The following is a 15,838-nucleotide window of genomic DNA, read 5'->3' on the forward strand; positions in this document are numbered from 1 at the left end:
CCCCAGTAACCAAGGCCATGCACTACTTAACTCTTTCCAGGGGGTTCTTGGCTGTCCTTTGCACCCCATATATAGCACTGTCCACTGCCATTAAAGCCACCCAGGAATCCAACTCAGTTGCCATATTAAGAGATACATGTTGGCCAGGGGAATATGTATCTGTACTTGGAGACAGATGAACCTATAAGGTCATTTGAAAAAGAAAATATCATTTGTATGACACAAAAACTTCACATATAGCTGCATTTACAGCCCCTTTATTCAGAAGAAAGTTGGATTGTGACTTACAGTTTGTGGCTTACCTGGAGCTGGTTGCCACACTTTTCTTCAATATTTAACCAGACTGAGTCGGACACTAATTCTGCGGTATGTTCTCCTGTAACAATGTAATAGACCAGGAGACGAGCTGAAGGAACCATGTTCTGTGTCACTGGAATGTTTATACTTTGATAATCTGAATCTGAAAGTTTATCCCTTGTGCCAAAGTAAATGATTTTGCCCTTGGATAAAATCTAAAAATAAACAGCAGTAGCAACGGTCATTACAAAAACAAAACATTTGCTTCAGGATGGAGCTTGGAGCTGGAGTAGAAATTACGTTAAAGAAAAAGAAAGTTAACATTGTATGGGCCTACTATGTTCCAGGAACTTTACATTTAATTAACTCTTTTAGTTCCCGTAATAACCAGAAGGATAGGAATACTATCTCCATTGTGCAGATAAAGGGACTGAGGTTCAGGAAGTAATTAAATGTCATACTGATTTCAGTTCAAAACCACCTAGCTACGATTTCAGAGAGCTAAGATTTGACCTCAAATCTGTTTAAAGTCATCACACTGTCATTAACATCTACTTGTTTAGTTGATTAAAAAATGTAGATGAGGAGGTAGAGTGCATCTTATTTTTCCCTAATTTCTGGCTTTAAGTTTTAAAGCCAGAGGTTAGGTTCTAAACTGGAGGTGTGAGGTTAAAAAAAACAAAAACCCTAAAAATCATATGAAGCCAAAATGTCCTCAGAGATCCCTTAAATTGTCCTTAGAGAACAGGACTGTATATGTGGTTTTGGGACGTAGTCCCTAAACAAGTCCCCTAATTATTCATCAGTCAGTATGGTCCTCATTTATTTTTTAATTTCTTCTTCAAAACCGTTGAAAAAAATCATCATCACCTGTTTGGCCTGATTATCAGAATAATTAATTCCATTTCTTGGGTAATTGTCAGGAAGCCCTTAACATTTTTTTTACATTCTTTCCTACCTTTCACTGACGGCCTTGACTGACACTTCTGTTTAATTTAAGTGATGTAACAGGGATGTTGCTGGAGCAGGTATGATATGACTCAACCCTTAAGAGCAGGATTTGGGTCCCCTCTTTTTTCCAATGAAATGCACATATTTTAAGTGGGTCTAGGCGTGTAATCTTTGGCCATGAAGTAGAGCAGAGGTAATGTGAGAATTTAATCAAGCTCTCTCTATGGAGGAGTCAGGCTGTCTTTGGTGAAAGGCATATAACACAGTCAGAGGTTCCCAGGTCTAATCTAATCACAACCCTCCTCTTCCCAGCTGAGTGACTGTAGTGAGTCTTTAACCTCCTTGTCCCTCAGTTTCTTCATCTGTGAAGTAGTCATGAAAATCATTCCTTGTCTCAAAGGCTTTTGAAAAACTGATTATCAAATTAGATGATGTTTTTGAAAGTGCTTTGTAAGAATATATGTAAGGGATCATTCTAACGCTTTTCTATAAGCAAAGGAAAATCAGGTTGGGGAATAGATAGATGTAAATCTATCATTATTATACTTACCAAGTAATTATAGTGAGTTATTTTGTCAATATATGGACTTCTGGGGGTAACAACAATATTCAGATGTTCTCCCACAAGCAAAGGTTTATAGTTTTCAGTCCAGTCAATATAAAGATAACTTTGGCTGAGAGATGAATATGCTATTGCTCGGTAATCTTCGCTGGCCTGATTTTCTTCTGGAAGATCTGGGTCCTTGGTCCTGACCTGAAAAGGAAAAAAGTGAAAAAAGAGACATGGACTGTGACTTAATGTTTTCTGTGAAACATAACTTTTCAATTCCTTTCTTTGCTTTATTAATGTCTAAAATTCACAACACCAAATTCTAAAGAAAAAAGAAATCCATTACTCCAAAGTGTTTGTACAGCTGCGGTATCAAGTAACTTTACAAAGGCTATGGACAATAATTGGGATAATATGGGATTGTAGGCTATGGTGGGAAAGTCTGGTGAAGTGAAGAGAGAAAGATGCTCCTGCAGCAAATATTGACACCCTTCCTGAAGTGTCATGGTGAGTTGGGGACTCCTTTTCCTATGGGTTGGAAGGGTAGCAGTGGGGAGGTCCTGAGGACTGGGGACAGGAGTCGTGAATGGACATCACACAGACTCTCTGGCCCAGTTTCATTGTGAAGTCGTGGCACAGAGAAGGGCTTACAAACAGAGTGGGGCAGAAATGATATCATGGCACCAATATCGGCCTTTGACAGCAGAGGGGTTGGTTAATAGCTCATGCTCGAGAGTGAGACAGGAATTGGTTTGCCTCTTGAGTACCATCATTTATTAAGTCCGGATAAGTTATTTAACCATAAGAAAGGTTAAAAGCCTCTGTTTCCTCAGCTGCAAAATGGTTAGCACAATGCCTAGCACTTCGTACGGGCTCAGTAGATGATGGTGAATCTATGCATGCTGGGGTCATTGACATGCATTACTAACTTACTCATTTTTTATTTGGGATTGGGAACCTAAATATTATTTGCTGGGAGAGAAGAATATTAAGTGAGCTCTAAGGTAGAGTGACTCATACAGCTGGAAAAAAGAGAGGCTTCCACGTTTGGCTCTTTTGTGGCCCTGAAAAGAGATAAAAAGTTGGGGGGTGGGAAACAGAGAATATTTCTATCACTGATTTCCACTGCTATACCTATTTTGATACTTCTAGATTCTAATACAGTCTTACAGATATAATTCATCCCAAATAAAAAATGGATAGATTTAGCTTCCTCAAGGACCATTCAATGAATTTGCAGATTGCCTCTGGTGCTTTTTTAAAATTTTTTTGGATGCAAAATTGTGGAACTGTTCAATGGACTCATGTATAAAATCTGCCACATTTGTTCTGCACATTGGCCAAAACACACAGTCAAAAGTACACACTGTCCCAGAAAATTTAACAGAAGAATTCAGCTCACTTTAAACTCCAGCACCACCACTTCAGATGGGAGATTCACCACAAAAGAAGCTACTCCATCACTGGAACGTGTTACACTTTGCTTTGACTCCGAGTCAGTTGTCTCCTGGTTTACATCGAGCATTTGTGCACTCAGGGTCACCGGGACCCCTCCTACCAAATGGTCAAGTGAATCCTTAACCTGCACCTGTTTGTCAGAACAGTCCAAATTCATTTCAAGAGCTCATCACTTCTTTTAAAGCATAACAATTCTGAAATAATTTTCCCTCCTCCTCACCAATATATAAATTATTCATATTCAATTCAGGTAAAAGAAGCATGTTCTCAGCTTATATATAGAAAGGTTTAATCTTATTTAGTTAAATCATTCTTGAATGGATTCCCCTGTATATCGAGAAGACTCAGAATATAAATATCATCACATTAGGTCTGCCAAGTAGATGTGATAAGGTCTTCTGCTATTTAATTTCTGTGTGTGTTCAGTTGGTTGAGAACTGGATAAAGGAAAAAATGAGGCAATCACTTCTGGGAATGATTCTCTTGGATATGAGAAACAATAAGTGCATCTTCTTTTTTTCTCAAACTCTACCTCTCATTGCCATGCATATGGACATATAGAATTTCCACAAAGATATATTTTATATTATTTATTTGTATATGTGATATGAAATATATAAAATATATTTTAAAATAATAAATTCTATATAGTGACATATTTTGTGATCTTATATTATATTAATATACTCCATAATATATTATAAATTACCATATGCATTATATAGCAATATGTTATATATTATTAAATATGTTGTATATATACTAAGAAGTTATAAGCATGTCCAAAGCTTGCTTGTGGTCTAGTAAATTTTTTTCTCTTAAAGGCCAGTAACAAATAACCCATTTTAATTATCCTAAAGTTGATTTTTAAAAGCAACACATCTTCAAAGAATAAAAAAATTCTACTCTAGCTTTATAAAGGATAGGGAATAAAAATTTCCATTTTATAAATATAATAAAACATATATGCAATAAAGCATGTTTTATATATAATAAGATACAGAATACTAATCTACAATAAAATATAATTAAAAGGTCAAATGAATGTTTTAACTCCATACTATCAGCATTTTAAAAAGGAAAAGTGGAGGAAGGAGAGAAAATATTGTAAAGGAGAAAAAAAAACATACAGAAAAGAGTCAGGGACAGACAGAAAGTGTCAAGATGGAAAGGATGGAGAACAATACAGAGAGATGAGATCAGACAAGAGTTATGTACAAAGAGAATGCAGAGTGAAAAGCATAGAAATGCGCCCTCAGAGACACACAGGAAGTAAAAAATGGTGAGAGAAAGGGGTTTATTTTCAAGGAATGCTATCTCTGTCTTAAGACTTTTAAAGAGCATGTTGCCAAATAATTTTAAACTTTAGTGTTTTTTGAACTATAGACTTATGGGGTTTTATTTACATATCATTTAATGCAATGCTCATTTAGGGAATGCTTAACACAGGCTATCTTACTAAATAGTGATACTGCCCTAAGCGTTGATATCATCCCCAAGGCTGAAGCTGGTCTGCAGTTTCCCACCACCCACCACATAGTCGGAGGGGCAGATTTCACACACAGAATGTGTTCCCTCTGTGATTTGCCTCTCCATCATCCTTCTTTTGTTTGCCACCCCCATATTTTTAGAAAAAGATAATCACATTTAGCAGTTTCCCCCCATCATCTACCTTGACAGAAAATGGAATCCCAGGCTTCACAAAAAGAGGAGTAGCAACCAAATTCAGTTTGTAGGGAGAAAGGACATATTTGATGCCAGGAATTTCTGCTTCTTCAGAAAATCCACCTAAAGAAATGACAAGGATTATGTTGACCTTTATTAGGAGTGTACTGATCTGTGTGGGGAGCTATTTTGTGTTCATATGTCTCTACAGACCTACTCATTCATTCATTCACTCCATTTCTGCACTCATTCATTTACCAACAGCAAGTAGGATATGGGTCTTGGTTCAGAGGGGCAGTGCAGAGAAGAGTCTAAACTCTTCTCAGGAGTTTCCAAAGCCTTACGCACAAGGCTTGTGGGCAGAGGTGGTCCTTGTGGAAGTAGAGCAATAGGATTGGACTGAGGAAGAATTCAAGGAAGGGACACCACTTTTCACCAGTGGCCTGAGTTTCAGTTAAATATGTATAAGGCATTAAGGAGAGAAGAAAGGGTAGGCCAGAGACTAAGCCTTACAGGGCCTTCACCTTTAGAGAGCAGGGATATGGAGAGAAGTGGAGAAGACATAAAAGGAGAGCTTGAGGTAGAGAGACCCAGAGGGTCTACTAGAAAGACCCCAATAGTGGTTGTTACCCATTAGCTAAAACTTAAGCTAAACTATTAAGAATGATATACAAAGTTCTAGTATCCCCAAACTCCTTTCCAGTATTACATCCCTAATACCCCTACATATATATCCTATACTTCAGTGAAAGGAATAATCTGCTACTCTCAAAGATCAAGTTTCACCTCTCACTCTTGGTATGTTCGCTCTGTGAAGGGTGCCCCACTTCATCCTGGCTGTTATCCCTGCCTCAAAACCCTACTTATCTTTCACAACAAGACCAATCATCTTCAGGACACCATTCTTGGTTGCTCAGCAATCACCTAGGAGCTCATCTTCTTCTGAAGGTCAGTAGCATTAAGCACTTTTCTTAGAGCACATATGGAATTCCTTCTTGTTCAGAGTTATTTGTTTACTTGTCTTATAGATGCTTGTTTGTAAGCCACTTGAGTACTGGGATTACGCATCATTAATATTTGTAAGCCTGCATATTTAGCAGCACTCTTTGCATATCTAATAAATACTGCTTAAGCTGAATTTGTTTGTAATAAATTGAGAAAAATAAAAGTAACAAAGAAACATTAAAACAATGTCAAAAACACAGCCAGGGCAGGGAGTATAAAGTCACCATCATTCTCCCACATCTATTGAGCATCAGATGCATACAAAGTGTTTAATAACCCGATAATTACCTCAATTCTTCATTCTGCTACCCAGAAGGAAAATTTAAAGAGGTGGAAGGGGACTTAGGAATAATTTGGTCTAACAGTCATTTTATTGAAAAAAAAGTGGCCTCAGTGTGGTTAAATTATTTGTTCAAGGTTGGTTGGGGATTCAATATAGACCTGAAAATATAAGTTACATTAGTAATCAAGACATATCAGAAGTAAGACAAAGTAACCCAACTTGGAGTAATAATTAATAACTATTAAAACCATTGGAGTGAGGATTAAGAGTACTAGACAAGGTGCTAAGAATGCTAAGAAAGAAGTAGGTGGAGAAAAGAAGGAGGAGGAGGAGGGGGGGAGGAGGAGAGGGAGAGGAAGAGGGAGGAGGGGGAGGACAAAAAGGAGGAGGAGGAGGGGAAGGGGGAGGACGAGGAGGAGGAGGAAGAAGAGGTGCTGTTTTAAGTGCTTTGCATATACTGGCTCTTTGATCCTCACCATAACCCTATGAGGGATATACTACTATTGGATCTATTTTAGAAACATTACCTCCAATTTTAAATAGAATTACTATTACAGAAGAAAAGGGCTTTAGGATGCCCTTTGTTCAACTCCATCATTGTACAGCTAAGGGGACGAAAACAATGATAGTAGTAATAACTTTCATTTGCATGGTAATTTATCAAATGTTTTACACACATAATCTCTTTGATTTTGATTCTTACTGGGTGAGAAAATCGGGGTGCCAGATGTTCACGCCAGATAAGTTGCAGACCCACTTGGAATACCAGATGGGCAGGTGTTATCCCATTCTTGCCAGTGAGGCAATAGAGACGCAGTGACTAGGGGGTGGCAGAGCTATACTCTAATCCAAGTTTTTAATGATGTAAAAAATAAAACTTAACTATAAAAGGAAGTAAACTGTGAAAGAACTGTAGAAATTATTTATACCTTGAAAATGCTGTCTAAATATTTCCCAAGAGAAAGTTTAAAAAAAAAACCAAACTCACCTGTAGACTCTATGACTGTCACACCAATATAAAGGTACTTGTTGTTTAAATCTTCTAGACTGCCATAGGACAATTCTTTAATTGCTGTTTCAGAGTCAAATGTGACTCGAGCAATTCCATTTATCAACTGTTTAAAGGGGGAAAATGAAAGAGTTATTTCACAGAAGAATTTATAAGGAAAAAATGAACAAAATGTGCCTTTACTAGCCTCTCAATTGAAGACAAATGTCAGAGGAATGCTTTATTGTCACCACTAAAGTGAGTAAATGAGTTCACAGTTAAGCCCAGAATGTCATTTTCTAATCTATTTCTTTAGAATTTTGACACGGAAACGTCTTAAATATCATTTGATTTCACAGGCCTTTTTTGTACTAGCTGGCAAAGATGACTTCTTCCAATCACTGAGTCATCATCTTTCTAGACCTCTCAGCTTACTTTTGCTCTTAACTGAGAGTTTATGGAGTTTTATGATATTTACTTTGTACTTTGCTGCTTACATATTGAAACGCTAATTTAAAAACACACAATGGATAATGGGATATGGGGTTAAGTCACATGATATTATTTAATTATTAACCACAACAGTAAAATAGATTTTGCGTTCTTTTTTCTTCTGAAATTGAGTGTTATGAGGCCAGGGATTTTGTCTTATGTAGCTTTAAATCTCAGTGTCTAGCATAGAATCTTGCATTAAAAAGAGGCATTTAATTTATATCTTAAAGAAATAAAACTGTATTTTGAAAGAACAAAGGCTAAATTACTGATGATACAAACTATGTGAATATGCAGCAGTGAGCAAAATGACACGAACCCTTACCATCCACAGTATAATGTAAAGAACACTGAACTAGAGAAAAGGGGACCAGGGCTCTACTCTGAGCTCCAGCAACCACGAGCCCTTGACCATGGACCAATAACTTCCCAGTGAGTTCATTCATTCACTTATGAATTTTTATAGAGCACCTACGTTTTGCCAGGAACCAGGCTGGCTCTGGGCATACAATGGGAATGATTCAGACCCCCAAAGAGTTTTGTGTAGAGAATGATGGAGAAGTAAATAACCATACAATAAGAAGGGTTTCTCAGCACTATTGACCTCATTTGGACAGGATAATTCTTTGTTGTGGGGCACTGTCCTGAAGGAGTTTCACAGCATCCCTGGCCTCTACCCACTAAGTGCCTGTATGATCCTCTTCCCCAGTTGTGACAACCACAAATGTCTCTGGACATTACCAAATGTCCCCTTGGGGGTAAAAGTCATCCCTGGTTGAGAACCACTGCAATAAAGTGTGAAACGTGCTCCACTGAGAGCAACTCAAGGCCTGAGGGAGTAGAAAGTGTGTCCGCATTGAGACAAAGAATGAGAAGGAATTACCTGGGCAAAGAAGAGTTAGGAGGGAACAAAGGGAAAGAGCATTCCCAAGCAGAAGGAGCAGCTCTGCAAAGACCTGGAGGCAAGAGAGACTAGGGCAATTTTGAGAAACTGAAGTGACCAGTGCAAGGGAGAAGAAAGGGAGAGATGGGCTGGTGAGGGGAGCTGATGCCAAGGAAAGTGAACTTTATCCTAAGGATAGTGAGAAACCAACAGAGGATTTTAAGTTTCAATTTCCACCCCTATATAAAATGAGAGATTGGACTAGATGAATTTTAAGTCACTTTCCATCTCTAGCATTCATGACGGATCTTTAGGTACAAGTGAATCTCTTACCAATGTGCTTTGCATTGCTTTATGCATCATTTCTTTTTGATCATCTTTTAAATCTTTTCTTATTCCAAAAGAGATAAAAACGTCAGCTTCGTTGATGAATTTATTATAAAAATATCTGTCAAACAATCACACCATAAAATTGTTTTGCTAACAGGGTTACAATAATAAAATCTGGATAAAATATAACAATTCAAAATTACATAAAGCATTTGATACACTTTAAAGTGCCTTCCATCCACTGTTATATTTCATCCTCATAAAGCTACAATAATAAAGCCAAAGTACAGATTTTTATTACTATGTGCTAGATGAAAAAAACTGATCTTGAGGAGATCAAAAGAGTCAGGTCTGGGGCCCTTTCTTACAGGACACATCACTTCCTCAATGATTTTGATACCAGTGGAGAGCTGCTCTTTATCTTCTTTTATGTTTTTAAAAGCAGCATGTCCGATCTCAGAGTTATATGTTCTTTTTTAAAATTCTAACTGCATACTTCCTTTTTTAGTTTAGAATTAAAGTAATAATAAAGAAAACTTTCTGCACAGCAAATACTATAGCAAGAGCTAACTTTCCTTATTCATAGTTTGAACAAAAAAATAAGTCTCTCCATTAAAAGAAGTCAATTTCTACAATTCTCTGTCAAGTGAGCCTTTTATGCTGGTTTAGATTAAGGGACAAACACTCTATTTGAGGAATAAATGCTAGTAAGAGAGGCAGTATAGGGTAGCATTTGAGGGCATGTATTCTGGAATGAGACAGGCCAAGTGACTTACTAGTTGTATGATCTTGGGCAAATTACTTAACATTTATGTACCTCCGTTTTTCCATTTGTAATGTGGGGATAGTTACAGTATCTACCTCATAGAGTTCTTGTAAAGCTTAAATGAGGTAATATGTACAGAGTGCTTTCAGAAGTGCTTGACACATATAGTTATATAAATCGGTTAATGTTATTAATAACTACAGTATATTGTCATTTTTAAATGACCTAAGCTTTTGTGGTAGATTGCTTGCAAAAATAACCCCAATTCTCTACCTCTCCATGTATCCACCACTTTTGCAGCTCCTTGGGTGTGAAGGGAGTCTATTTCCTTTGCGCTGGTCTTGAAATTTGCTTTGGTCAAAAGAATGTGTTGGAAGTGATGGCGTGCCAGTCCCAAAGTGTAAACCTCAAGAGGACTTTTATGCTCCCATTTTCTCTCTTTGAGCATTGCTGCTGCTACAGGCTAGCCAGTTGGTTGATGAGAAACACACATGGTCCAATCATCCTTGTAGCTTCAGTCAACTGCTAGCCAGCTGCCGGGCATGTGAGTAAGACCTCCCTAAACCAGCTGGCCCCCAGCTGACCTGCCAACTGACTGCAGGCACATGGGGGAGCCCCACTGACGTCGGCCTGGCCCAGATCAGCAGAACTGCCCAGCTGACTCGTAAATGGCTATGGTTTTAAGGCATTGGATCTTAGAGTAGTTATGCAGCATTAGCTGGCTGATCAAGCCATTAAAAATGACAAGAAGTGAAGGTTTCATATCTCAGTCCCAATATCCTAAGTCATGCTGGTTCCTAAACATACACATTGAACTTAAATCTTTAGGATTTCCCCCGCCCTCTGGTGAATAACCAACAAAGCTAAAATCAGAATCAGCTAAAATCAGTATGAGCTAATAAACTATAGGCATAGTGTCTTCTCAATCAGTCGGTTCAAAGTAATGGAAGACATTGCCACTAAATCACAGATCTCAGCGATATATAAATCTATCAACTCAACACATTGTACACCTTAAACGTGCACAATGTTATATGTCAATTATATCTCAATAAAACTGGAAAAAGATCACACATCTCACTCTGGGCAACTGTCACCAGAGTTGGAACTCAGTTCAGCTAGATAATCTGAAAAAAAAAAAACTTTCTTACCTTGCTTTTATAGTAATTTCAAAATTATTAAAGTCCTTATAACCAATGAAATTATTTTCTGTTTCTATTGAGATAGAAAAGTGTGGCAACACTGAAAATAAAAACAAAGAGGCAACATTACCATTTAATTTAGAGTAGTCTTTAAATCATAGCAACCAACTGTATTTCTGGATTAGTTGGATAAGCTGTTACATCAGCACAACATCCACTTTGTCATCATTATCATCAACAACAACACTATTTTTGGGGAGCCTCCCATTCTGCAAATCAGAGGTCAATCCATCCTCTATGTACTGGAAGCACTTCACTTATACTTTGATTTCAGCACTTATTATAGGCAATCGATTATTTCCTCCACTAGAGTATTGGCTCCTTGAAGCAAAAAAGACTATTCTCTCTTTATCTTTGTATGTCTCCCCCTCTCATCCTTCTCATGAATCGCAAATATAGTATGTGCTCAACAAATGTTTATTACATTCAAAATGGAAAAAGAAATTTCTTGCTTATTTAATATTTCCTTTTTTTTATCTAGTAGAAAAATCCATCCAGTCTCCAAATTCCAACATAAAACTCTCACTTTAGTCAAGAAGAGAGAGCTTACAATTAGCTACAAGAAAGAACCTTCATAAAAAATTAAAAATTAGGGCAGAAAGGAAGGAGGGTTTTTTCCTCTCTTTGGTATCTTGATTGCCCAAGAGAAAACAATTTCATCTGTCAAAATGGCACTGTCTTCTCTTTATACTAACTCAGACTGTGTACTGAGGCTTACAGATTCTAATTCTATTAACCTGCACAACAGTTAGTAGAAAATTGGGTGATTGTATGACCTTGATATTGTACACAAAGACTGACACAGGAGAGTAAGTGAGATAGTTGGCTTCAGATATGGCTTATGTGTTTTCTAGATGGTGAAAAACATAAGAAAAAGAGCAATGCAATTTGTTGCTCTGGGCTGCATTCCTATGTTATTAAAGATCAAGACAGATGTGTTCTCCCCAGGATATGAAGTAGAGGAAAATATTTCATCCTTTCATCCAGTACCTAGGTGCCATGTAGCCTGCATACTCCTGCCAACAGTGATAGACCAATGAAAAGGACACAAACCCTGCCCTTAATGAGCTCACAGTCAAGCAGGGAAGACAGGCATAAGTGAAGAATTACACAAACACCTAAATGACAGATGACAGTTATGAAAACGGATATAAATAAGTACAGGGAATCCTTCCCAGGAAAAAGAATTTAGGGAAAACTTCACTGAATAAATGGCTTTTCAACTGAGACTTGAAAGGTGAGTAGGAGTTGGCTAGGCAAGAGGGAGAGGGAGGGTGTTGCAGGCAGATGGAACATCAAATGCAAAGTCACCATTCCTGGAGTGGTATAAATGAAGCTGAAAAGGAGGTGGGAATGAGGAGATACTGGGGACTTTTCAATAGAGAAATAACATGACAAAGTTTGCATTTCAAGGTTATTTTGGCTAATACCAAGAGAGAATATCTTTGAAGCAGAGATAGCAATTAGTGGGGGTTGCAGTAGACCAGGAGGGAGCCTGGTGGTAAAATCAATGGGTGGCTGCAGATAATAAGAGGCGGATGAATTTTTAGATATCTACAAGAAGCGGCAAAAACACTTGGAGGAAGGGGGATCAGTCAGGATTATATGTTATTTAGAGCCTATAATCTTTAAAGTTGAGTTTCATTATAATAAATTTGCTTTGTCACTGTTTGTTAATTGTTAAAATTCGTGTTATTTGCCACATTATTATGAGTCTCCTGGGGAATAAAAAAATGACTTCAAGAAAAAGAAAGTTAAATTTGATATCAGAGCACACAAATACTCTAGTAAACAACCACAAGAAATGGAAAGGTTAAGCTGTTTATATGTTAATTATTAGTCCATTAATATGATTGATTTCAAAATAAGAATATCTTAAATTTTTGGATCAATGTATTAGGAATTTGTGAGCTAGAAGGAAAATAGCACTGGACTAGGGGTAAGGAAATCCAAATGTTCTTGTTCTGTCACTAACTGGTTGTAATGAATTGAGTAAATCACCTATTCGTCTTATCAGGTTCTATTCACCTCAACTCTGATTGTTTAAGTTTCTCCTAAAATCATAATTCTGGAAAGGACCTTAACTAGTCAAGTTCCTCAGGGGATTACGTCTCTTGAGGCTCTATAAAGAGGAAGACAAGTCCAGAGAGACTGGTGTGCTTGTTCAGGGTTACCAAGAGCAGCTAGAACTAGAGCCTAGGCATTTGGACAACTCTTCCCACTCCCTTGAGCAGTACTTCTAACCATACCAGCAAGTGGCCTCATCTTCATCTGGGAGTGATTTTGCATTAAGTTCATTCATGAAAAGAATTATTGCAAAAATACTAACTCTTTATAGGTAAACTTTTAATTGTAAGAAATTACCATATTCTTTAATTTCAAAATATGCAGTTCCAGTTGTTGAAAAGTCTTCTTTATATTTAGCTCGAACTGTCCATACACCATATCTATGGAAGCAAAATATTTATAATTACAGAAGTCATCAAATGTTTTTAATTCACCCAAAGAAAATCTAATCAATTCCCATTTTAAAGAGGGAGAGGTAAGTAAAGATGTATATAGCCTACGTACTTTTTTTCGACGACAGATTTTAAAGCAATAAACAGAAATAACTGAGCATTTTCAAGATAATAGAAATTATTTAGTAATTAGTTTTCATACATTGTGATTTTTTCAGGTATTTTTATCTCAATATAATAGCTTTGATTTGAAGAGCTTATGATACTTGAAAATTTACTAATCCTGGAGCTTAATTATACTAACATAATACTAAAATCCACCCTGTAGTAGAAAATCCATAACAATGTCTCTAGAAACATATAATACAGGTCAAGCCTATCCAGATGATAAAATTCACACTTCACATAAGTGAAATTTTGGTTGGGGACAAAATATGGTTTGTTTAAAGAGGAAAATGATCTGAGTTTAACAACCTTCATTCAAAAATATTGACTGAGAACTGGATTAAGCACTGGAGATAAAAAATGAACAAGATAGAAGAGATCCTGTCTTCCCAGAGTTACTAGTCCATGGGAGTCCAAATTCCCACTTTTACGTTTAGTAGCAGATTGGACTTGAGCAAATTACTTAGATTCATTTGTGAAATGGGAAAAATAAAATCTATCTTGCACACTGGTTATGCAATCAATAAAGTTTAATATTATGGTTATCATCATCATTTACACAAAGAACATTTATCAAGTGCCTGTTATGTTGAGGTGCTAGTGATTCAAAAGTGACCAATATGGACAAGACTCCTGTCCTCAAGGAGTTTACAGTCTAGTGGGGAATAAAAGGCAAGTAAATTAATAAATAATTACTTAAAAAACTGAGATAAGTGCCATGAAGAAAATAAACAAGAGAGTAAAAGGAAGAGAGAGACTACATTAGATCATGCATCCAGGGACAGCCTCTTTGAAAAGGGAGCATTTACCCTGTGTCCTAAAGAATGAAAGGAAGCCAGCCTTGTAAAGAGCAAGGTGGAGTACATTCTAAGCAGAAGGGACAACATGTGCAAATGTACTGGGGTAAGACAATACTGGTCATGGCTGACATAATCTGTCATGGAGCAAATGACAGAAGATGAAGTTGGAGAAATGATAATAATTATAAAATAACTGGACAAATTCTGTGCTATGGAGCGTGTAATATTTTCAAGGAAGTACAAAATTTAAAAATTATCCAAATGATTTAAATCCCCCAGTTTCATCCAAATTTCTAGAAAATTTTCAGTACAGTGAATTAACTGCAAACTCGATTCTAGAGGGCAGACAAAAATGACCATAAAAAGATTTTGCTTTAAAGTGATATTGTAGTCATTTTATAGGTGCACTTATCTTATTTGTCCTTCTCTAAGTTCCTTGCAGACAGGGACTGTGGATTCTTTATTTCTGTTTTGAATTTCTCATTCCCGTTGTACTTTGCGTATACCAGGAATGTGTTCACTAAATTTTTTTCACATTGGGTTCTGTTCTTAATCCTTTAGCATGTGGCCAAATGGAGGAAATTAATAACACCCTCCCTCTTGAAATCTGTCTTCTGGTATTCTGTGCAGTAAAGACTACAGGGGACCAATATTTTTATAACTCTCAGAGCTAGGCATGGGATAATACCAGCCTTTTAGACTGATAGTCTATTAGATTCCTTGAAGGGTGGAGGGTTGACGGTTTTGATGGGAAGAAAAAAAAAAAGGCCTGGGGACTGTTTTTTGCCTCTTCCAAATTTTAATTTCTATACGTAAAGAGGATTGGTAAGAAGTATTGGGAGTGGTTTGTTTGTTTTGCCAGAACCTGAGCCTAGCTTCTAATAAGACTTGAAAAGAGTTTATATATCCTCATTTCCTTCACACCTCCTCTTTGTTAACACTAGGTGGCTCCATTTGACTGGTTATCTACCTCACAACCAAAAGTTCCAGATGTGCTTTTTAGAGAAAACTTTATTAACAAATACTTTAAAATACTTAGGATTAGATGGAATCTTGAAGTCAGGAAAAGAGATAATTCCAGTATAATCATTTTCTTCTACCATGTCAACTTCTGATCCTTCAGGATCCTTTGAATAAAAACAAACAACTTCAAATCACATAAATCACATTTTTAAAATTAACTGATTATATTGTCTTTTTCTCTCTTTTTTTGCGGTATGCGGGCTTCTCACTGCTGTGGCCTCTCCCGTTGCGGAGCACAGGCTCCGGACGCGCAGGCTCGGCGGCCATGGCTCACGGGCCCAGCCGCTCTACGGCATGTGGGATCTTCCCGGACCGGGGCACGAACCCGTGTCCCCTGAATCGGCAGGCGGACTCTCAACCACTGTGCCACCAGGGAAGCCCGATTATACTGTCTTTGATCTACAGAAATATTTACAAACAAATATCCATGTCTTCAAATTAAATATGAAGGAGGAAAATCATTTAAATGTTGTGAAATGCAAATATGGTTAATTTAAGCCACATCACTCCCTCTTTTTGGA

At 37.2% G+C, this 15,838-nt stretch overlaps 1 protein-coding gene across 1 annotated transcript in view; it reads right to left on the reverse strand.

Moving 5' to 3' along the window:
* C5 (complement C5) overlaps window positions 1–15,838 on the reverse strand; it is a 78,462-nt gene that overhangs the window by 51,027 nt on the left and 11,597 nt on the right. The window contains exons 5-14 of the mRNA XM_024762332.1: window positions 15,330–15,421; window positions 13,235–13,317; window positions 10,820–10,910; window positions 8,906–9,020; window positions 7,198–7,324; window positions 4,929–5,044; window positions 3,201–3,386; window positions 1,799–2,002; window positions 303–512; window positions 32–181 (exon numbers count right to left, since the gene is read on the reverse strand). Of these exons, the coding sequence (XP_024618100.1) occupies window positions 32–181; window positions 303–512; window positions 1,799–2,002; window positions 3,201–3,386; window positions 4,929–5,044; window positions 7,198–7,324; window positions 8,906–9,020; window positions 10,820–10,910; window positions 13,235–13,317; window positions 15,330–15,421 (1,374 nt within the window). The remainder of the gene's footprint in view (window positions 1–31; window positions 182–302; window positions 513–1,798; window positions 2,003–3,200; window positions 3,387–4,928; window positions 5,045–7,197; window positions 7,325–8,905; window positions 9,021–10,819; window positions 10,911–13,234; window positions 13,318–15,329; window positions 15,422–15,838) is intronic.

This window comes from Neophocaena asiaeorientalis, unplaced genomic scaffold, assembly GCF_003031525.2.
Source record: "Neophocaena asiaeorientalis asiaeorientalis breed wild unplaced genomic scaffold, Neophocaena_asiaeorientalis_V1.1 scaffold78, whole genome shotgun sequence".
Taxonomy (NCBI): Eukaryota; Metazoa; Chordata; class Mammalia; order Artiodactyla; family Phocoenidae; genus Neophocaena; species Neophocaena asiaeorientalis.